The 23,514-nt window shown below is 45.4% G+C and overlaps 1 protein-coding gene across 1 annotated transcript; it reads left to right on the forward strand.

The window, feature by feature from the left end:
* The first annotated feature begins 3,832 nt into the window (after positions 1–3,832).
* Positions 3,833–13,800, forward strand: LOC146198758 (leukocyte elastase inhibitor A-like). Its single transcript, XM_084594258.1, has 3 exons — positions 3,833–3,969; positions 9,482–10,260; positions 11,609–13,800. The coding sequence occupies exons 2-3, from the start codon at positions 9,665–9,667 to the stop codon at positions 12,255–12,257; spliced, it is 1,245 nt and encodes a 414-aa protein (XP_084450384.1). The 5' UTR covers positions 3,833–3,969; positions 9,482–9,664; the 3' UTR covers positions 12,258–13,800.
* The last annotated feature ends 9,714 nt before the right edge of the window (positions 13,801–23,514 follow it).

A 23,514-nucleotide genomic window follows, 5' to 3' on the forward strand; every position in this document is an offset into this window, starting at 1 on the left:
GAAAATTTAATGCCATTCGAGCGTTGGCTGTCTTTTTACACAATTACGTTGAACCTGTGTGGTGAGAAATTAAGTCCGCTGACCTAGCACAGCGCATGGGCGCCTTTCGCTTCACCTTCATCGAAATGAGGCCACCGGGGCTAGATTTTAACCCGGGTCCAATGCCTCAGTAGGTGGGTCTCCAACCTTTGAACCACCGCGGCGGAGCGACTATACATTTGTCAATGGTATCCTCGTTATTAAATAGACACTCATAGCAGTTATGTTTGCGATTATCGATCGATAAACGCCACCCCACTCTAATCTCAGAGAGACCACTAGTCTGCCAGAAATTCAGCTTTTGAGTGCTCAGAAAGCTAATTACACCCCCCCCCCCCCTTCCCTCCCTTTCATAAAGAAGAAACAGCAGGAGCAGCAGTAACAACGACAAGGAGAACAAAGAATAAGTTAAAAGCAAAGCGTCTTCCAGAGTAAACCTGCAGCTAAAGTCTTCCGAGAAACATTCATTCGGATCAATAGCTGTTAATTCCCAATGGCCACTGGCCACACGTTTTCAAAAAAAAAACGACCTAAGACGTTTCTAGATACACGCTTCTCCCTTTGCACCTCATTGCAAGAAGCAGCGCTGGCCACCTTTTACAGTCAACGCAGATTTCAAATAGCCGGTTCAGGCAAGGTGCATGATACAATAAACGACGTTCATTGTAGCTCCTTGTTCACAAGGTTCATGTTCATGCGTGGTGTGCTGCGTTATACTATTGAGCTATTCTCTAAGCAATAGCTTTGACAAGCGTGAACGAACTGAACGCAGAACGGAATAACTTTTTCCGTCTTTCTTAGTCGTTTTAAGCTGATGAACCATTGAGCAGCCGGTTGTCTTCTTGCCGACGCATGCCCCTGATTTCAGAATGCAAATACTGTCCTTGACATTTAATCAGAGGGAGGATGCACTCCTTTATGAATACTGACCTAACTAGCCGTATTTAAAGCCCTAACCAAGCCTCGAGGCTCTAGGCTTTTGCCTCGTGTTTATGCATCGCTACTTATACCCGCAGTTTTTCTTGCCCTTTCACAGCAGTGAAAAGCAAACTGCCGATAATCTGCATTGACACAGACAACATGTCATAGGCTTTAATTCTTGGAATCATTCTGAGCCACTTTATAGCAGCTTAATCGGATGACCCCTCACTGAGTTCCTTCTCTCAGAGTCTCTTCCATGGAGTGTGCATGTATGTCGCCAATCATCCAAGGTATCCCTTTAAACGGATGGGATCTGCCACGGCCCACGAGAGCACACCTGTACAACAGCCAGGAAGCATTTTCTTTGCCCTGCGGAAGCCAGGAGCAGAGTGAGCCAAATCTTTTAAAGTGCAAAACATGTATAATCGCAATTTATTAAAAGACAATGCGACATTTTAAGTATTTTGTGTTATGGAAATAGAAAAGACGTTCCATAGGGGAAAGAACCTTTTTATTGGAGAATGACAAAAAATGGAGAGGGTTAAGGAGAAATTTGGGTATTCATTCCAGGAGTCCACAGTTTTTCCCCCTTTCTTTGACCGTGCTCTCTCAGAACTATATAACCTGTTAAAAAAAAAAAAAAACAATTAACGAGCGTGGAAACCATAAGAAGCTGAATAGTTCCAAGTTTTATGGCCACATTTTCAATTTTTACGCACTTATTTTTTATCGTGTTTTGTTTCGAAAGGTTTTTTTCCTACTTTTCTTCCTCTACTCTGCAGAATAAAGATCTTAGTGGGTTTAAGCGAGTTAACTAAAACTTCTGGTCTCAACAAATGCCCTTAACTCTTTATTAGCTCTGCATCGCTTCTCTGAAGAGCCAGCACTCCCAGCCTGTTCAAGAAGAATGCGACGTACTTCCCCTGGCATCTCCATTCAAGCCCCGTTCTTGCACTTAGGATAGGCGGCGTCTTGGCTGTTGCGCAAGCGTTGCTAGCTTTCCCTCTTTTCCTGCAGTCGCTGATTTGGCACGCTTCGTATTCTATAGCTTGACGCATTTCTATCTATCTTTCTTTCTATGCGCACACACGTTTAAGGAATCATTTCTGGTGTAACCATGCGTGTGCAGAAAGCTTATTTTTCTGTGCGCTTTTTAAAATTCTTTCTGGGCAGCTAACAGCGCATGAGCATCGTTCTTTGGTAGACCACGTGCGAATGTGTCTCTCACATAGTTTCAACAAACCTCTCAGATTGCAGGGACGAGGATCATCAGTGAATGGTAACTTAAGAAAAGAAAAACAAACCACTATGACGCAGTTCTATCGGGGAAAAAGATGGACTGCGCTTTCTCGAATCGACCTTGGAGGACGACTGCCTGCAGCAGACACATCAGGTGACGATACGCCCCACAGACGAAAAGAGCTTTTAGCGAGGCGCTAGCGAGAACGGGAAAATGAGCGAAGATCCGAAACTACTGGCTCTTTTTTTTTTTTTTGTGTGTGTGGCTGAATTTCGCAGTTTGATCAGTACAGCGATTATTATCCCCACAAGACGCGGCTTACAAAGATTCTCCAGCTCACGGAATTGAAGAGGAGACACAATTAAGACGGAGGAGTCTGCGTGAATATAGATGCGTACAGCAATGCTCCGTGTAAAAATGATGGAATGCGAACCCGTATTTGAGGGTATCACTCCGATCAAGCTGAATCCCGTGCGCAGGAAAAGTGCTCTTAGAACCTGCTTCTGCCGGCCGCTCAGCCGGCGCATCATATCATACTGTTCAGGCCCTGCGCCTTCTAAGCGAGGCGCCCGTGTCTGGCCAAGGCAGTGCTTTAAGGTGTTCCCAGTATGCGCGACGTCCGCCATGTTCTCGAAGAAAAAAGAAACAAAAGAAATTTCATTTGGTTGGTAATTAGTCGTTTGGAATCGGTTTGAACCGCCAACTCGCGGCTGCATTTATTGTATGCAAGGGGGTGGCTACATCGAACTCATCGTTACGCCTTTACGCACTACAGGAAGGACAGAATACGCCGACAGTGTCTTGCGACGCTGGAGTCAGCCTCATTTTCCTGTTAGATTAACGCTTGCACTTTAATGTTCCAGGACGAAGATGCAGATTGCGACAAGTGTACAGAGAGCATTTCGTTTTGTTGCTTGTCAAACGCTTCTCTCTTGCTTGACAAGCGAATGCGTTTGATACGAGACTACAAATGGGACAGAGAAATAGATGCAGGCCTCTGTTTTACGCGTCACTTCGCATGCATTTGCATAAAATAAAGGGAAAGAAACATGGGAGAGAGCGTGTTTCGCGGCCATGGTAAACAAGCAGCCGTTTCGGCGGTGCCCCCCGGCCACCACGCGCTGGCAGCGGCGGAGGTCTCGTACTACACGCCGCACAAACGAACGGAAACTCGTTCCTCCTTCTCCTCCCGCCGAAACAGCGCCAGAGCCAGCAGACGCGAAGGGCGACTCAAAAATTCCCCCAGGGACGCGAGGTCGCCTGCCAAGCACACCGCCGACAGCACGAACGCGTTCCCTCGGCTCACAAGCACGCACGCTCACTCTCGGCTCGCTCATCGACGCTTGTGCTGCCCATCCGACCGTCCATGTCTCTGGTGCCGTCGCTGCTGCCGCGTGCTCAGCGGAACCCTCCTTGCTGACCAGCGCCGTAGTTGCCGCAGTGGTCTCTTTGCGTCGTGAACGGAGGCCTCACGCGCTCGCCCACCGCCACGGCGCGAGTGTCGTCGTCGTCGTCGTACCAGTACAACAGTTTCCTCATCTGCCGTCGTCGTCTCTCCCAGCTCTTGTGCCTTGTGCCTGCTCGGCAGGCTTCGTCGTACGCGGAACTTGGCTTCTTGTGCCTCACGGTCTTCCTTTTTGATGGCTCGGATGACTTTGGCTTGGCTCTAAAGCTGTTACCGTCCAGAAGCGGAGGGAGAGCGCAAGGTGCAGCTTTACGGGGCGGGACCATCGTTGCTTCCAACGACAGAGACATATTTCCCTCGAGAGGTAGGTACTACGCATCGCTGTAGCGGCGATTCGCGTGCCCCCCTACATATGGAATGACAGTTGAGCCGGTTCGTACGGGAGTCGCTCTTCTCGGGTGTCGTCTCGCTGAAGCTTGCGTGCGCCATTTGGTCTAGCGCCAGCAAAACTGCGATCGTATGGTTTAGTTGTGACACGATTGCGGTCATATCGTGAAGGGAGATTAGTTGACCTGCGCATGCTAGTGGCGAATGCATTTAGACTACAGGGAAGTTCACACCGGCGTCTTGCCTTTCGCTTCAATCGAATAGCGGCCCCAAATGTAGTTGGGACTATGTGTCAAGTATTGTACGCGAATTAGTGTCAAAAGCCCAAAAAGCGCGATAGGTTATCGGATATCGAATGCGCTTCAGATAGTGAACGTAGGCTTCTAGGAGATTAAATTTGTCTTCGGGTTCAAAAAACAGTAGTGTTGCATTGTTCTGAGTTGGCAAAGATTCCAGTTGCCCAATTTCTCGGCGTATAGTAATATTCACGTTGTTCGCAGACCACAGATAATCCTCAGACAACTTATCAGCAGCAGTTGATAAAACATTTGGAAGGTATTTAAATCCAGTTATTTAACAAAAGTACAGTCTTGATTGTTCTTGCAGTGGCAACTTCTTTTCTACTTTAACTGCTGCCCAACGTAGCAAAACTACTGCCCAATGTAACAACAACCGCTTGTCATGAGCAGCTATATGTTACAAAAAAAAAAAAAAAAGAAGCATTATGACCGCGCTTGTAATTCGTAATTCATTTATTTAGTGCTTCTACCTAAAATCATTCAAACGAAGCGCGGCCTTGGAAACCACAATAAAAAAGAACGAAACAAACGTAGCGAACCGTGAATGAAAGACCTTGGCGTCCCTTGAAAGCGTAGCGTTACGAGGAAGCGACGATAGGAGCGTTTTGTATTCTTTCCAGCCGAGCACGTTCAAGAAAAATGCTCCAGCAAACTTCGTCTTGTAAAAAGTTATTCACTGTAAAGTTTTCATGAATAAAAAGAGTCATGATGCGCAGTTTTTCTGGCGTTCCTAAAAGAGTGCCCAGAAGTAGTAACTCTGCATGGACCTTGGTCCTATATTACTATCTTCGGGTTGCTGAAATTGGATAGGACGAGATACAGAGTCAAGACCGTTCCCGAGATACGAGCTTTGAAGGCTGCCCTTTGGATGCACTCAAGAATACTGGCGAACAGATAACGACCTCTTTATTTTCAAAGCTGGTCCCAGCTATCGTTTCACGGTATCGCGACCCACTCTCAGTCTGCGGTCTCATTTACGTCAAGCGGGTGGCTCTAAACCTGAAGTAGCGTTCCCCACGCTTGTTCGGCGACATTTAAGTTTTGGACGAAATGTGTCGTGTACACTTTGATCAAAGGAATTCACAACACGTCCTAAACTTAAGCCTGAAGAAAGGAGAACTTTATAGGTGCTTTGCAGCGGGCAACTACTTCATTCTCTCCTATACTGGAGGACTTTTAACGCTACTGCATGACAGGCTCTGTTCCGCAAATATTCAGCTTCAGCATTAGCACTGTGAGAAAAAAATTACTAGGGTGCCTCTCACGGGTGCTAGTTAGTTGGTGACATTTCCGTGCCCTGACTAGTCGACAAATTGTGTGACGTCACGAGATCACATGACTTGGTCGAATTGGCGGGAAACTCGGATAGCTCCTTAGGCCAGGGAGGCACATGCATACAGCAAGATAACACTAAGAAACTTTAATAAGGGGACTATTTCGAAAGAAACAGTTAGGATACTTGGACAATTGGTATTGGATACAGAGATTTCCATCATGTGGGTCCCGGCTCACGGGGGGATTCTAGGCAATGAGGCTGCTAACAGTCTCGCCCGAGATATATATATATATATATATATATATATATATATATATATATATATATATATATATATATATATATATATATATATATATATATATATATATATATATATATATATATATATATATATATACACCTGGGCGGCCGTGGAATCACCCTTACCTGGGTCAAAGGATTCGCTCATAACGTACATGGAAATAACGGCTGCACACAGCAATGAAAGATTAGACCCCCCACCTCCAGATCGGTCTCTCACACCTAACAAGTGCAGAGATTGGAGAAAACTACAAACAAACCGATTCTTTCCATCTTATCTATACGGGCAGGAAGAGGAACCTCCAATGTTCTGCATCAAATGCGGGATAATAGCCAATCAGGATCATCTCATTTGGGAATTCCCCAATTCTCCCGGGTATATTGATAGCATCAGAGAGAAAGAAACCTCGGATGCCCTCCTAAGGAGCCGGATTCGGAACAGCAAGCTCGAGTATAATCCGTCTGGCGACGCTTTGCAAAAGACCGCGGGGCTCCCTCTCCCTTGGAGGCCTCCTGGGTCTTACTGAGGGAGCGGAGCGGCCTCCAAGTCGACGGCACAAAAGTTATCTTGAACTTGAACTTTGTACCTTAGTATGGTTTGGTTGAAGCGCGACTTTATGTCGGGTGGTTTTCCACATAATGTGGCACCTTATGACTGTTTGCTAATGAATACGTGCGAGATGATAAAGGTAGCAAAAGAAGATATTAGGGATTAAGCGAGTAGAACAGTGCATGTACGCGGACGAGGATTGCGAGAGGAACTGCAGACGCAAGCCATTAAAGGTGTCGCGTCACATCCTTAAAAACGCAGCTAGTGCCCCCTCCTCTCCCATTTTCTTGCGGTATATCTGTCTGCGCAGTCACTGACCGATTAAAATGTAAGAATGCTTTAGGACATTCAGCATATTTTTTTCTTAGGTACAAAAGATGCCGGACCGCCTAGCTGCTCACTGAAATAGTTTGGTGTGCCTTGCCCAAACTGAAAGGGTTCCTCAAATGCTTCCAGTATTTTTGTGTATTGTGGAAAATCCGTTCCGCACTTTTACAGGTAGCGGTGATTTTTAGAACTTACAGCGAGCGCTGTCCTCGCTGTCGTTCAATGATCAGTTTTTACATTGGGAATCATAGTTTATGGTATTGAATTTGATCACCAAATGTAACAGGGCAGTGCAAGATTTTGCAATGCTTAAAAACTCCTCAACACCGGCATGCCAGTACTGTTACTTTTTTTTTTCTTTGTTTCACTTTAAAGTTATAACGTATCGAATGTTTCGTTCCCTCATTATATTCATTCAGTTCCTCTCTTGAAACAATGGAAAGTATCAATAACTGAGTTCGATAAAAATAGAAGAATGAAAATAGAACTATTGCTCGGAGCAGTGACAGCAGTGGTTTCTTTGCCTTTCGCTTTGTGTTGATTGCCTTTTCCTCGCATCTTGGAATTTAATTTAGCTGTTACTATTCTTGGCTCGTTGCCGCGAGCATTCTGGTGGCTGGAAGCTTTCTGAATATCGAAGATGGGTGGTAGATGGAGGTGTCTGTGAGGGTGTGAAGTAGACTCCTCTCATGGGCTGCTGGAGAGAGGAGGTGGGTTGAGCGTTTGGAGGGCGGAGACTCGTTCCTTTGCTCTCACACGACGACGGCGGCATTTTGCGGAATGATACCGCTGTCGCCGAAGAAAGCGGAGCGGAAGGATATTTTGGAGCCTTCATATAGAACAAGGACTTGGTTTTTACTCTCCCAGTGTGGTTTTCTTCCTGTGCCGTATGGATGCGTTAAGCGCGGCGTATTACATTGTACACATGGCACACATTTAGCACATGTTTATTTGGGTCCAACGTCACTTCTATAGTTGATTTGTAGCCCTGACTATAGCAAAAGCTCAGATGTCATATTTGGAGGAGAACAGTAAACTGTTCACAAGTTTTCTTCTGGTGGGCTGAGCAAATTGCTCACATGCTGAGCAAAACGTGGGCTCGTAACTGATTGATGCGGAAGGCGGAGGAGCGATTGTGGGTATTATTGCGGCATTGCCGCCGAAATCGAGCGCTGCCCTTTGCTGGCGACTGGTTAGGTTCTAAAACTACAACATTTAGAGTATATACACGTTTGAGGCTTATAAAGACTATAAGGAAGTGTGAAGCAGTACCAGAGACGAAGACCAAGATGAACGAGGAAGAAGACGTGATTGTAATTCTGTCACTTTTTCCAGGTTTTCTTTTTAAAATATTCTTTGTCCGGCGACTATATCCAGAATGAAGTTTTGCTTGAGCACAGCGCAAGTTTCAGTATAATGTCAGACCTTTGAACAAGCCGGCGCCTATTTTCCTTCTACATCTCGCTGTGCGCAGGAAAGCTGAATCTCATGTTGTATAGAATAGATGGATTTTTTTTATCTTTATCAAAAAGAATGGACCTACAGCGTGAAGTATAAAATTAAGGAAGTGAATGTAACCAAAGCCTGGCTTTCTTAAAGCAATGCATTAGTTGCAGCACACCTGCAGGGAATAGTGCCGTTCAGCAGGATTGATTTTAAGCGGGGTCGTTATAACAAGATCGTTTTCCTTCGATTTAATTTCATACTTATCGCCCACCGCGTATACCGAAAGAATAGCTCTCTCCAGAGTAGCGTCGCGTTGCCATAGCGAATTGCGAAAGACGAGCGGTGCAAACTGAAAAAAAAAAAAAAATGAAGAGAATCGGTGCAAAATTTTCTTTATGTTACCGCTCATCTTCTCGGCTTATTTCTAAAACAATCTTCAATCTCAGCTGAGTAGCTTATCGCCGATATTAAACACGCTGGCTTCTCTCTCTGCTCTTGAATATGAATGGCCTGATATCTCCCTTCATTCAGTTTTACTCTCTCCCGGCTAGGCTGCGTGAACTCGGATAACGAACTGGCTGAGCGCTGGAATACGATGCTGGAAGGCGAGCGAGCGTTGCCGGCTTGAGTGATAAGGCTGCAGTCGTATCATCATCTGCGTCAAGCATGAGATATGGTTGTTACAACGACGGTCGAAAACAGAAGATATAGAAGCTTGTTGTCATTTAACGCAACGCTTCCGTTTCCCCCAGATTGTCCTGCATATTGCAATACGTTAACGTTACTATTTCCCTATTTCCCTCACCTACTATCATGTTGCTTGCCTTTCCTCCACCACACCTGACTCCGGCTTCACGCACCCCATTCGAAAGCGACTTCAAAAAAAAAAAAAAAAAATGATCGACTGACATGTCTGACGTCACTAGACTGTAAGCGTCGTCGTGACGTGCTGGGCATGCCCTCTTTACTGCTTGATGGAAACGTCACCCGTTGCTCTCCTCCTTCTAGAGACGCCGCATTCGATGAGCAATTCTAGTTTCCCTCGACGGGGCGAGGCTCTGCGCGAGGGGCAATACACGTGTGTTGCTGTCGGCGGGGCCGGGCCACCACATGTGACCGGTTCTCCATTCGGCGGCGCTCTCACACACACGCTCTACCTTCCCTTCCCCACTCTGCCGTTTGCGGGGCCTCGGTATTAACGGGCCAGGCGGCTTACAGCAAGCGCCATACCTCAGCCAGCCGCCGTGCTCTTCTTGACACCGTTTTTGTTCCTCTTTCTCTTCGCTAGGGAGGTCTTCGTCCTTCGCTGCGGACTCTGTGGAGGCACTACCGCCAACGACAGCACGTTTGTCCCGTTTCTGCCAAGCGGCGCACCAAACTGAACAGAACGGTTCGGGCACACTAGGAGCGGCCCCCTTCCCGGATCGTACTTGAACGCTGGTGCTCAAAGACAGACGTTCCTCTTAACAAGATGTCTTCAAGTTCACTTCGAGCCCAAATGAGAACCATTGCTACAATTGGCTTCTGCGTTCTCTTCTGTTGTCTGGTTGTACCTGCCGAATGCCAGCCCAACAACCGAGTAGATGGAGGTGCGGTGGGACCGGCGGACGTCGTACCCGAAGGCGTGGCGAAAGCCAGTAACGCCTTTGGCCTGTCCTTGTACCGTGCCTACGCCAACGCCAGTGCAACGGGAAACCTGTTCTTCTCCCCCTGGAGTCTGAGCCGCGTGTTAGCCATGGTCCTGCTAGGAGCCCGTAACGAGACCGCCGCTGAGCTTTCTCATGCCCTGGCCGTGGACAGATTCGAAGACTCAGCCGCTGCTCTGGCTGCGCAGAGTGAGCTGGCCAGACACCTGCTGAGCAGCTCGAGTGAGCTGGCCTCGACAAGCATCGCGCTCACGCGCGCCGGTGACCCGGTGTCGCCAGAGTACCGGGCTAACCTGGACCAGTATTTGGACGACGGAGGAGTGATGGAGGTTGACTTCTCTCAGTCGGAGGACTTGCTGAGCCGCGTCAACGGCGAAGTGTCCAGGCTCACCGGAGGACGAATTCAAGATGCCCTGCGCAGGTGAGAAACAGTGTTGGAGCTTGAGCGCATTGCCCGTGCTTAAAGTGAATGTGATGCTCTTCACACGTGGGTTTGTAGTGGATGGAATTTATCGACTTTTGTGCACAGGGACGAACTCCGCCTCCTTCACTTAAAATCGGTGGTATTTCCATGCATGAAAGGTTCTCCTCGTCAGCCCACAACTCTCCAGAGAGTCGTTCAGGTAAATTAGTGGAAGTAAGGTGTGCACAGCGCAGGAAAAACGAGATTCGCACAAGATTTTCTTTTGTCCTTGTAGCTGTATCTTGCTCCTGCTCTGTGCTCACATTATATTGAAAAATCAGTGGGGAAGTGCGTGGAAGGCATTTAACCAATGCGATTGAATGGCAGGTTTATCAGCTTGAGTCATCATCAATGCAAACAGAATCAGGTGATCGTTATTTTGGGTTGATGTGTTATGTGCTAGCGATTATGCTCAATTATATGTCTCATCTCGAAGTATAGGGGTCTGTAAAGAAAACATTGCTCAGCCAGGAACTTGCAATGATGCCAATGTAGCACTCTTCCTAATTGTGTTACCTCTTCATGGAGAGAACTCCGACGTCAAATAGGAAACCGAAAGTTCTTACTTGGTTACCGAATACCCATTGCGTCTTGTGAACAATTTCTTGATAAAGTTACTAGTCATGGTACAGGCAATACTTCGGACATTAAGGTTTGTTTGTTGCTTTGCTCCTGATTATGTCAGGAGTTACACGATTTTATTTATGGAGCACGAGGACCGCGTTTTATTGTTATTTTGTACCGTTTAAAGGACAATGGCGTGCTCGTCTATGCACGCCATAGTCCTTCTTATAATATATTTCCGTGAAAGTTATGTAAGGAGCGTTGGTTGTTGCAAAGGCAGTCATCGCAACCAGTTTTTGATTTTTAATTATTTATAAAGTGCAGGACAATTTTGTATAGGTCAGTTTCACATGCCCCAAAACGCTGGTTCAGTGCTTTGTTTTCCTTTTTTTTTTTTTTGTAAATGTTCCAAATAATAAGACTTGGATGCAGAGTCTGGAAAGTCCTTACAGAATGATTGTTTCCTTGTGAAACACAGTTTGCAAATGTTGGCTTCATATTTTAGGAGGATGCTATTTAGAAGCTTTATTTTGCTTGCGACATAAATTTGATCCACAGAAAAGACAGTAATCTGCCTACAATGTCCTTGCACATGCCTACGGTGCCAAAGAGAAAAGCGTGATATATACCAATTTAATGCTAACGACTGCTGAGTGCAGGCGGACATTAATAATGGACGAGCTCTCGAAAAATACTCGTTATGTGCGACGTTAATAACAGACTCGCCTTCGCCCGCATGCAGGTCTCCCGATCCTCTCAGCAAGCTACTTCTGCTGAACGCCGTACACTTCAAGGGCGTCTGGGAAAAGGCTTTCAACCCGAACGACTCCTTCGACGGCATCTTCCGCGGGGCCACGCGCAACACGCCCGTCCGCATGATGAGCGGCAAGGGAAAGTTCCCGTTGGCATACGAAGGCGATGCTTACGTGCTCGAGCTGCCATACACTGGTGAAAGCAGCCTCGTGCTAGCGCTGCCCAGACGTCGCACTCAGAAGGATCTCAGGGACATCGAGGGTCGTCTCGAGGAGGTTCTCGTAAACGCCAGACCGGAGCTGCGATCTATCGAAGTCGAGTTTCCGAAGATGACGGTCCGCAGCAGCCTGGACCTCAAAGAACCTCTCAAAAAGCTGGGTGTCAAGGCTCTCTTCTCGGAGCGCTATGCCAATCTGAAAGGTATGCAGGCCGAAGGAGGCCTCTACGTCGAAGACGTTCACCATGGCGCGGCGCTTGAGCTGGACGAAAAAGGCACAGTGGCGAGCGCATCTACGGTGGCTATCATTGTGAGCCGCATCGGCACCCCACGGTTCTCAGCTGACCGACCCTTCGTGTTTGCCATCAAGCACCGGCCCACAGGTCTTTTGCTGTTCGTCGGACGCGTCACCGACCTCTGAGAAGCTGGTCAATGACTGTCAGCGAGTGAAAGCACTTGTAGAAAACTGTGGCGGATACGGTACATTAGCGGTACAACAGTCTACCGCTGTACTTGGCGAATGAAGCCATATGTAAGTGGCAATGAAGTATGCGCGATGAAATCGAGTTGCCTTGTACATAGCCTCAGCGTGTTGTTAAGTGGAAGAATTGTTGCTTTTTACTGCATCGTGCTTGACGTCAACGCCCAGGCTTAGCACCGATGCTCTTAAGCGAGCTATATGCAGTCGGTGCATCGTGTGAGCTTTGTATACGTGACAGAGCAGCTAACTCACAACAAGGCTTTCAGGGTTCACTCGGCCGTACACAGCCTACAAACAGGCCGGATCGCAAGCTTGTCAAGCTGACAACGTTTTCAAACCTGTCGAAGTTTATACTTAGGGCAAATGAGCAACAGTTCATATATTCATCCGGGGAAGTGGCGTGAAAATTTGAGAGTAGGATGATGCTGAGCATTGAAACAGATGTCGGGGTTTTCTTGCAACATAGCACTAAACAGATAGGGACACAGCGAGACACACGGGACGGGCGCTTTTTCCTGTCTCGTTGTGTCCCTGTCTGTTTAGCGCAATGTTGCAAGAAAACCGCCACAAACTCGCCCAAGCTTCCATCCAGATGTTGAGGGTGAGGGGTTAAGCTCTGCAATTGAGTACCCGTCATCTTCTTTGAGCTTGAACATTTAAAGCTTGTAAATAAGAATGACGTGAAATGTCGAATTATGAAGAAGAAACGCAGCTTCTAAGACACACACCCCTGCGATTTTGTGGTTATCCTGATCCGAAGTGCTTAGCTGAGGGCTGGTTACTTAGGCGATCTACCCTCTACTCTGCTGGGGATTCATCACGCAGCACATTCAAAACAAGGTGCATCGTGGCGTTCGAACTTATGCTTTAAAAATGCTTAAAAGTGTCGTTGAAGGGGCCGCCAACTTGGCACTTTTTTTTTCCTCGCAATCTGTTAGGCGGGGTCAGTGCTGGACACGCCCACCAAAATGTTTCTCCATATTGCATGTGCAGAGCCTGCAAGTGCTGTAAACAAATCGGCTGTGCCGTTTCGCCTTGTAAATATGCACGTCTTGTAGCGATGCAGAATCGAGCAAAATGTGATTGTATGCTTCTTCGCAGTTTTGTACTTCACAGCAAATTCTGCGCCCATTTTGTTTGCTATCACTGCCCTTGTAGCGGGCGCCTTCATTTTCCACTTGAAAGGGTGATACGAGCTGACCGTATACATTATGAATACATATAATATAAAAACTCACGTGTTCTTTAACCGCGTCTTTTACGACACACATGTACACGCATTTTCTACGTTCCATAGAGTTACACTTTGCCAAAGATGTGTTTGTGAGTGTCAAGAAAAGGTGCTTTATATATGTACGGGGTACACGAAGTGAACACCCCATCCTTTACAAGTTTATAGTCCGGCAGGCGCTCCCATGTATCATTGTACTTATTATGACATTGTGTGCATATAGGTGTTTACCAATAAACCCTCATTTGAATTCGCTTTCAGCATGTCTGTGTGACTGGTCAAGTAGCCTCTCTAAGCACCGCTTTCTGATGCTACTAAACCTTCTCAGCATGCAGTAGAATGTTCTTTTAAAAATATTCAAGCTCTTAAATCAAGTTCCCTTTTGTGTCTTGCGCATTTTCTTATAGTGATGGTATACGAATACGTGCGAAACTCTCGTTCTTCCTCTCGTCCCTACCTTCATATACTTGTTCCCATTCTCAAATGTAGGAAGTATACTGGGCATAGCTTAGATAGCTCCTCTCGCTTTGCGTTAATTTTACTCATTTTCTTTCTCTCTCCTCAAAAATATATCAACCATATTCTAAACCGGGTGGACACAAAAGAGCGCCAGTTATAAAATGAAACAAATAAGACTGCTATGTCGGAGAACCGCTGCACTATTCAGACTTTACTATGGCGATGTTGAGGACATTAAGCAAAAAAAAAAAAAAAAAAAAAAACTGCTCTAAAGGGCTCTACTTCTTAGTATTAGTTTTCTAATAACCGTTGCTATGAGGGATTCATTATTCGCATTGTTCAATGACAGTCACTGAATTTAAGTAACAACGCTTCGTAAAACACTCATGATATTGCGAAAATTCGATGAATAATTTATGACGTGTCACACTTATAGCAACGTCATTTTAAATCCCATACTGAGTAGCACTAACTTTATTTGTATCATAAATTCAGAGAAAAAGCAACAATAATGAAAACTTGCAATACACAGCAGTCCATGGTCCAGATGAAGCAATTAAACCACTTAAGAAATAATTTCTTGTTTTCTTTAAGCAGCGCTGATTTTAGGTTCACAGTTGTGCATAATTGCATTAAAAAAAAATGTAAACATTGCAAATTTTGACATTTACACTTCGTAGCATACATCATAGCGAACCCGCGTTAAATAATTGATCTCTAATCACTTCTATAAAGCGTGGAAATGGGACAGTTTATCTATCTGTTTTCTGTTTTAATGACAACGCTATAAGAATGTAAATGAGCTTTCCGTGTGGTGAAAAGAGTTTTGGAGTGGTAGATGTCTAAACGGTTTCCACGGCGGTTACTGCTCACCCGAAGAAGTGGAAAATAAAACTTTATTGAATAGAAGAAAGTGTAGTCAGTCCAACCCTAGGATATCTGCAGCTAGATATGCCAATGTAGAGTGGATAAAACGATTAGGTTAACATTAAAATGTATGTTAGGCAAGTAGGCAAGGAGAAAAAATATTCCAAACCTCCATTCATATTGCTGAAAACTTTTTAGTTTCATCGACCCGTTTTGAGATAGTTTACGGTAACATAGTTAGACGTAATAGTAATGTAGATTTTAGCGTATATATGCCTTATTGTCAACCGCAGCTGCGATTTGCCAGCACGGACGAGAAGAGCATAAATGCTGGATTTACTCCAAGAAGGGAGAGACTCTTCAGGAAGGCAAAGAAGATACCTCGAGTGCGTCACGCGGTGTTAAAAAGCTTATGCTCGTCTAACAAGGAACAATTATATAGCAGAAGCTGTATAAGACCCTCAGCTAGTTGAATTCAAAACAACATTGGGGTCACCTCCTGCCTCGGAGTGTTTGCGCCTTACGTTTGCGGAACTTTGAACTTATCATAACGAGCCTCTGGTCACGGATGGCCCAACTGCGCACTTGGAAACCTCGCGAGCTCTCGCCTGCTTTTCCGGTGTTTGATGGCGACAAACGGAAATATTACGAAACGTTCTTCAGAAGCGTCGCTGCTGTAAGTATTGCAACGTAGAAAAGCTGAAAAAGAAAACTCGTGCTCTAAACTTCTAGATAAAAGCATGCGGAGCCGTAGCGGGAAACTCGAGTTCGTTGCGCTGGAGAGACTGGCAAGAAACAAGATATGATAAATATATGCGGACGTTTGCACGTATAAGAAAATGTTCTTGAGCTATCGCAGTGCGCTTGTGATCACTGAAGAAGTCAGTCTTTAAGATCTGGAGTTAACCAGGCAAAACATTTCTCCTTCAATACCTGCAGTATCGTGCACAAGTGTTCATTCCAAACACCCCGTCTCGCCCTAATTCCTAAGCGCTGACCAAATGAAGTTACCTGATGAAAAATTGAAGAGGAACATAAACACCTAGCTGTTTTGTGAGGCACAGAATCGCTATCAGTCATATAAATAATAGCCTATTAAAGTTACTTGCACTCACGCGGGAGGCGGCCTTTGTCTGGCGATAGCTACAAATAATTAAATAGACCATCCCGAGCTTCCTGCACAAACTGCATCCTAAATTGCACCCTAACCCGTGCCCGCTGTTGGCTTCTTTTGCACATATTCTCGCATTGTAATGAACTCTTTTCCATTTACAGCAGCACTCGTGAATGCCAACTGTAACCGGCAATGGCACTTGCCGTTAACACCACACTTTCCCAATGGAAAGGCTTGTAGTCAACTCAGATCCTGGTGGATAGAACAAGCTGGTGGATTGGGCCAGGCTGACGGCTGTCCCTGCGGAGTTCCTGCACGGAAGGTCCCTCTCTTACGGGGCCCATTTCCTACAGAACGAAACATGTAATTTACGTCACCATCAATATCGAAAATCATTTTTTTTTGTAGAAAGGGACAGACGTTAGTTGAAAGCGAAGGAAGATAATGTGTTGATTTGTTGATTCGTGTTAATTTTCCTTCTGGAATATACAAAACAATGCAACTTTTAAACTACTTAGACCTGTAAGGGAGTCTCAATTCAACAACTTGGCTGCCCAAAAAGCAAACATTTGAAAACTGCACAAATGCGAAAAATCACGAAAAAGGCTTATTTCAAAATGCTATTCTCACACGCGATGAAATTCTGCTTGAAAATTCCAGAGCGATTATGTTCTCTCTCCTGCATTTCACGTTTGCCACGAGCCGAGGCATTCTGATTGGACCGATGACGCTGTTCGGTGTCGTTCGGAGTGGTAACCAAATGATTGAAGCAGAATACTTTGTGAGCGGTTCGATGATCATCGGCGAAATCTTCCTAGGAAAAGAAAAAGAAATGCGTACGTATTACGAAGAGGCAACACGGGTTTCATGACTTCAAGTAAAGGCATTCTCCGCATGACGCCATTTATTTCGGGAAATAAAAGAACGTTCAGGTGACTAATACCGCAACTCTGAATATCCACAGAAAACGACAGAAAAGGAAAGCTATGCGGCTCTTGTCGCGTATCGCTTGGGCGAGGGAGAAGAGAGCGTGCAAAGTGAGGAGAAAGCGTCAGGTTTCCTCGATTGGCTGCAGGCATTGTTCACTGGCGGTTTATGTTTTCACCCAGTCTCTGCCGATTGCGTAAACGCTTTTTTGCTTTTTATAAAAACAGGTATTAGGCAAAGGTAGTTCAAACCCACCATTCTTAAGACTAGACACACGGCTTCTACCTACGACGTTATAAAAGGAAAGTTATTATTCTCATCATATTCCGCGGTGTCTCAGTGGATGCTGGCTTCGTCAGCGTCAGAAAATACAATCTATTTGTTACATATCGGTGGAGGCTAAAAGTTCTTAGAAGCTCTACCTTTTTAAGCTAGTCTATACAAGCGCATCTAAACACCCAGAATATTACAGTAGTGGATAAAAATCCGTAATTTATTCAGTCGATAAGAAGATCAACGTGATGATAAACCAAGGCTATGAAATGCTTGATATGAAATGGATTTGCTTCTTCGTAGCCAGCGTTTTTGATTGTTTCTAATTTAAACAGGCAGCGATACACGAGTTTCATGCTGATACTTATCTGACTGCTGGCCAACAAATTTATGAGCTATACTTCACGCCCGCACACGAGTCGAAATGGTGTTAAGCGCGTTGTTTCTTGTAGGGCAGTATTATACGCAAATGTGACGTACGGCAGCACCTCGTCCCAGGTCTTGTGCTGCACATCGACGTACATTGACAACATGTCCGCAATCGTCTTATTTAACCTTTCGGTAAGACCATTGCTCTGCGGATGGTACGCTGTGGTCTTGCGATGGGTCGTGTAACTCAACTCAAATATGTGGTCGATGAGCTGCGAAGTGAAAGCTGTCCCTCTGTCGGTAATGACATACGAAGGGGCGCCATGCCGCAAGACTATGTTGTGCATGAAAAACTCGGCTGCTTCGGAAGCTGTGGCATGAGGGATTGCCTTTGTCTCAATATAATGACAAGTCGTGGCCACCTCATAGCACCGCTTTTATCGAGAGTAAAGGAGTTAGCGCCAAAATAATTACTACCCGCTTATTTAGTTAAATTAGCTTTCTGGTGCTGCCTATACTTCACCATTTTAATACATATTTGTAGCCGTATGTATCTGTCTTTATATCCGGCACAGTGAGCACAACTGGGGAAATCACATGAGAATGCATGCTATTCTATGCAATATCAGCACTACGTACGTCTTTGAAGATTTGTATACTATTCCAACTGAAGCACGCAGGAGGGAGGAATTTTATACCCAGCATTCTCATACCGGTGGAGAAGATATCACGAAACAGAAAGACCCAAAGTTTGCTTCAGTATGGTAACAATACAGAAGCATTTTGCAGAAGGATATAAATGACTATAAGGACAGATAACTATTTTATATTGAAGTGAGCAGAAAAACTGCACAGATGCTGAATGAAACTACCGAACACCCAAAGGCGCGTTCAGGTCATGAATTCTTTTCACGGTCGAACAAAAAAAAAAAAAAAACCGCAAACCTTAGGGGTAGAGCTGGTGGTCGCTTTGACTTCGACGCAGTTTCTTGGGCGATAAAATATGTAATTTACACTTAGAAAAATGCGCCATACACGACAAAGTGACGGCTGTTTTGAGGCATCCATGGACGTGACATTATGTAACGTAATTAAAGCTGACGCATCCACGATAAGACCCTGTGCTGGAGGCATTGAGAGCTTTACGGTAATTGTAGGTCGCAACATGAGCGAGGAAGTTCAGAAGTGGCTAATTTTGTGTCGCTGGTGCAGCAGTAATGTAGCCGCGCACATAACTTGAGTGCGGAAATTTGGGACAAATTACTACTTCAAGGAGCAGTTTTTCCTTAATTACAGATCTCTTTCTGGAACAACTGTTTCGTAAACACCACTTCAAAACGGCTACTGCTCAACCTATTGTTAACAAAATAGGCCTTTATCTTGGATTCATTTCTACTAAGGAGCCTGCCTCCTTACAACGCCGTTATGCAGCAGAGTAGAAACCTCATTCTCGCAGTGGCATAGTGAAAATTGTCTTGAGTTATTAGGGCATAGAGGCCCCCAACTTCACAGTTAGTTGGACACAGATTTTAAAAGAAGGAAACTTTTTATTACGTGTGAACTACAGTAGGCCAGCGAAACTGGGGAAGAAGACCAGGATAAAGGCAGCAGGAGGCATTGCTGCTCTGAATGATCATTCGTATACTATAGAACGGCTCACCAGAAACTTCTCACAGCAAAAAACTGCCTACTGGGTGATTGATTATATTCCTTTTAAGCAAAATTATACTTAACTCTTGTCCATACAGTTTTCTGCTTCTTTTTACAACCATATATTCTTAACCCTTTGTTGCGTGCTGTCCACAACTGTGGACAAATTTCACAAGGTTACAAAATATTATGGGGGTTTAAGCATAGATTGAACCTAGTGATAGAGCGAAAGCTGAGTGTTGTAGCAATAACCCTAACACCGCCTACCACCTAACACAATAACTAGCCTACCACCGAATTTTTGTCTGTTGTAGGCCGTCATTGTTGGCTGTTGTAGGCTGTTGTTGCGGCGCGCGTCTTTCTCTCCCTCTTCCTTTTCTTTCTTCTCTATTTTCTCTTCTGTCTGCTCGAGGCAGCGGAGGTGGCTCAGCTACAGAGCCAGTAGCAAGCCCGTGCATTTTCTTTTTCTTCTTCCTACAGCCGCAACAACAACAAGCTTTCGCTTCAAAAAGCAAATGTGACACAATTTGTGTTGTACACAGTACCGCCACATTTGAAAGCGTTTTTACACATTGACATCTGCTGTAGCACCGAAGGCACCTCACCAGCTACTGAATATACCACTTTAACGGGACAGCGAAAATCCAGTGTCGGCACCGGCTTTGGCGCTGTGGGCGAGAAACCACGTACATGGCGCTGGCAGATCGTAGCTGGCAGCTTATAGCAGCGCATTGACTCTACGTGCGGTTGCTTGAAGGTCCGTGGCAGCAGCTGCCGGCTCGAGCCTATCCTTTCATTTGGGAAAATGATATAAAAAACAGCCTGCCAGCTACATCGTTGCATTCACGTTATCTTTAGGCCACGTAAGCGCGTTCAGCCGCCGGGTTAAGGCGGGCATTTATAGTGGGCTGGCAACCTAACTTAACGCGTCATACCTTTAAAAGCGAACCTTACGTGTTCTCCACAGTTTTTAAGTGATAGCGTGAGGGTTTCATGTCTCAGAAAATTTGCTTCAGCTTGATGTTGCTGTGAAAACCTTCATTGATTCATGTGGTCATGAAGTCACAGCCAACTGACCTCGAGTTAGAATTTTAAGCACACCACTGCTCTAATGGGAAACGCGACGTGAGGAGCCCCCGGAATGAAATGAATTAAAACATTACTTGCAGCGCAAGTTAAGCATCGCCGCACGTCTAAAGTGATTGAACTTTAAAAAGTAATAGATTTTGCTGAAGGTTTTAGGTGTCACACGGAATTCGAACTGACGACCATTCGGTTGCAGCCTGAACGCTGTCGACTGCGCCACACAAGGCACGCTCACACGGCTTGTAAACAAAGGGAGGGTTACATGAACGTAGTGTGATCTTTCACGCAAAGAGGCATCCTACAACTGTATGCTAAGGAGTGTGTGTGCATGTCCGTAGTTAGAAAGGAAACACAGGCCGCTATCTCGTATCGGAGCTCCACAATTTTTAACCATTGATTTTGCCAAGAGCTTCAACGTCGTCGTTGAAGCATACATTGTAAGCGGTTGTGATTACTGGCGAAACACTGAAGGACGACCGAAAACAAAATGGGGGAGGGGGGAGGGACACTAGCACGAACGTGTCTAACTAAGGGAGGGATGGTTCTGAAAGTCGAGATTTCGAAGTAATCCTTCCATCTCAAAGATAAAGCTCGAGTTGGCTGCTTTCCAAACAGGCCCTGTAATGTGGTTACGTGACGTCACATAAACTGATGACCAGTAATTGCACGGCAATGTCCTCTGCCAACTACAACCGTGACAGAGCCATGCCCTTGATTTTCCGCCCGAAACGCCAACGTCAGATTTTATTGCTGGAGTGCAACATGATTAACCGCACTTTATTAGCAGGGCTAGTCGCCCTTCTCTGTACAGGAATGGATGATGCTCATACTCTTGATGATGACGAAGGAAAGCTATCACTGGAATCTGAAACGTAAAATTGATGATCTGTTTCTTCGTCGGCACGACTATGTTTCCACTGATTATTTCCAGAGTTTGTGGCCTTCGATGAAGCTCCTTGAGCGTTCTTTTGCTGATGACAGCATCGGCGGCTTTGTCGCATTTCCCAAAGACGCCTCTATATCGAGGGCTCTCACCGGGGCAATCGCTGCCGGTGTAGTGTGACGAAAGCGAAAAAGTACGCGTTCAGTTTCTAAGCAGTGCTCCTGTGGAGGAGCTAGACAAATATCAGTTGTTGCTACATGATCTCTTGGAATGGGCACTCTCATGAAAACGCAAGAGGGGGATCGGCACTACTATTCGCAGCCACCTAATTGCAGGGAAGAACTACTAAGTGGTGTGTACTTTCCCTTTTCACTTCACGAAAGAAGTATTTCTGGAAATTTAGTCCTACAGAGGTTGTGTAATGTACGCTGAATAGCGGCAGAAAATAATAACCCTCCTCTACCATAGCTATAGTATCGTATTCACAGGAATACAACCGCACCCAAAAGAAGCCAGATCGCATCTTGGACAGTTATTTCGCCATCCTCGGCTTCCATCCAGCCCCCTCCCACCACCCCCGCGCCGCGCAGAAGAATGGAGAAAGACAACTCCTCACTCAGAACATTGCCGTAAATGTGTTATATGAATCAGTTTAGCTATCAAACTTGTTAATGGCATCGGTGGAAAAATGCTAAATATAGCGAAGTATTTACCATAAAAGTATTCAGGAGTGTACCTACCCCCACCTCCAGCTTCGCAGCGGGACCCGGAAGAAAATGTCACTCATTAATACGGTCACATTTATCAAGAGTCAGCCTTTGGCCCGAGGGAGGTAGACATGGACTATAGTGCATAATATATATAGTGCGTTCATTACTTCAAGCATTACGTAGAGCGCTTCCTTGGCGCAGAGAGTTTTCGTCGAATAAAGGTGGTAGGCTGCGCATCATCAAAGTCAAACCTGGCCAGAAAAACTGGTTTGCCGATTCTCGCTGCTTCAGTGCGTATCAAGGCCAGACGAGAAAGAAACAAGGAAAAGTAGTGAGCAGAAATGAAGCAAACCAACGCTCCCAACAACATCGATACACGAGGGCACGCGATCCTATACGCAGACAAATATTAAGCTAGCGCCAAGGTCATGCGTACGCATTACTAAGATAAATGATGCGATGCAAGTTCCCTTTAACTAATCCTTGCCGAAGTCTTGCGGGGTAGTACGTGCAACATGGCCATTTCGGCAGGCCCTCGTAGTTGGCTTGAAAGAGTATTACCCAGTTTTTTTTTTTTTTTTTTCACAAGAGATGCTGAGTACGCATGCAAAAAAATAATAATGTTCTAGAATGCAACTCTGTCACGAATCTTGCACAATGATCAGCAAAGAATAAACAGCTGCGCATCTGTACACCTACAACTCTGGTACATTTTGGCTCTAAAAGTATGACTCTTACCTATTTGTTTTCGGGAATTTTAATCACATTGAAATCCTTTTCTTGACTTTTTCCAAACGTAGAAAGCGCTCAAAAAAACCCAAATCAAACTTCTAACCAGCTTTCCTAGTTTTTAAAGCTAGTAAACTGATGTGGCTGAATCAGAGATGCCGGAACTGGGGAAAAGGGGTGGGAGGAGGATTCAGAGAGTCCTATCTAATTTTTCACCCCGACTATTCCCTCAAAATACGAAAATAAGGAAGGATTAGAGATGTTAGGCGTCATTTTGGTTTTCATATAGAGCAATTTTTAACAATAAAAATTAGGGAGACACTTGAGCTCCTCTGTAAGGGTATGACGCGATAGCGTTTCACATAGCGTTTCACAAACAGAAAGAGGTGCCATAGTGGAGGGCTTCGGACCACCGCGCAACAGACGCTTTCGCCTCACCGCACTTTATTGGTTCAAAGTGCCCCCTATGCCATAAATAAAGCTTAAACCATAGAGTAAACTACTATGTGCAAAAGCCATATCTTTACTTTCAAGTCGAATATAAGCGTAGCCATGCAGATAGCGCTAGCGTGATTCCAGGTTTAACCACAAGCCAAATCACAGATAATTTTGTTTTAGAAGGAGATATGCCGCGAACAATTCAAAGCTTTATTTTTTATTTTAAACAGCCGCCAGCACGCGGCTTGCTTTATCATCACTGTGATTGTAAATCACGGAATGATCATGTTCCTGCTCGTTGCCGCGAGACGCGGATTTATCCCTTTCTTTGCAGCGCGAGATGCGCCGAGAGTTTTCCCGAGGGATAGCAGCAAAGCATGACTGTCTCCGTATCGTTCCAGGTGTTTCCAGGCCGGTTATCTATAGAGGATTCTTCCCCGTGTTTAAACAGAGCGCTGCCG

This window comes from Amblyomma maculatum, chromosome 2 (assembly GCF_055883805.1).
Source record: "Amblyomma maculatum isolate TAMU_Amacu chromosome 2, ASM5588380v1, whole genome shotgun sequence".
In the NCBI taxonomy this organism is placed as follows: domain Eukaryota; kingdom Metazoa; phylum Arthropoda; class Arachnida; order Ixodida; family Ixodidae; genus Amblyomma; species Amblyomma maculatum.

Coding starts and splice junctions, on each gene's coding strand:
- LOC146198758 (XM_084594258.1), top strand. CDS start 9,665: ATGTCTTCAAGTTCACTTCGAGCCCAAATGAGAACCATTGCTACAATT. Junction 10,261..11,608: donor ATTCAAGATGCCCTGCGCAG/GTGAGAAACAGT, acceptor GCCCGCATGCAG/GTCTCCCGATCCTCTCAGCA.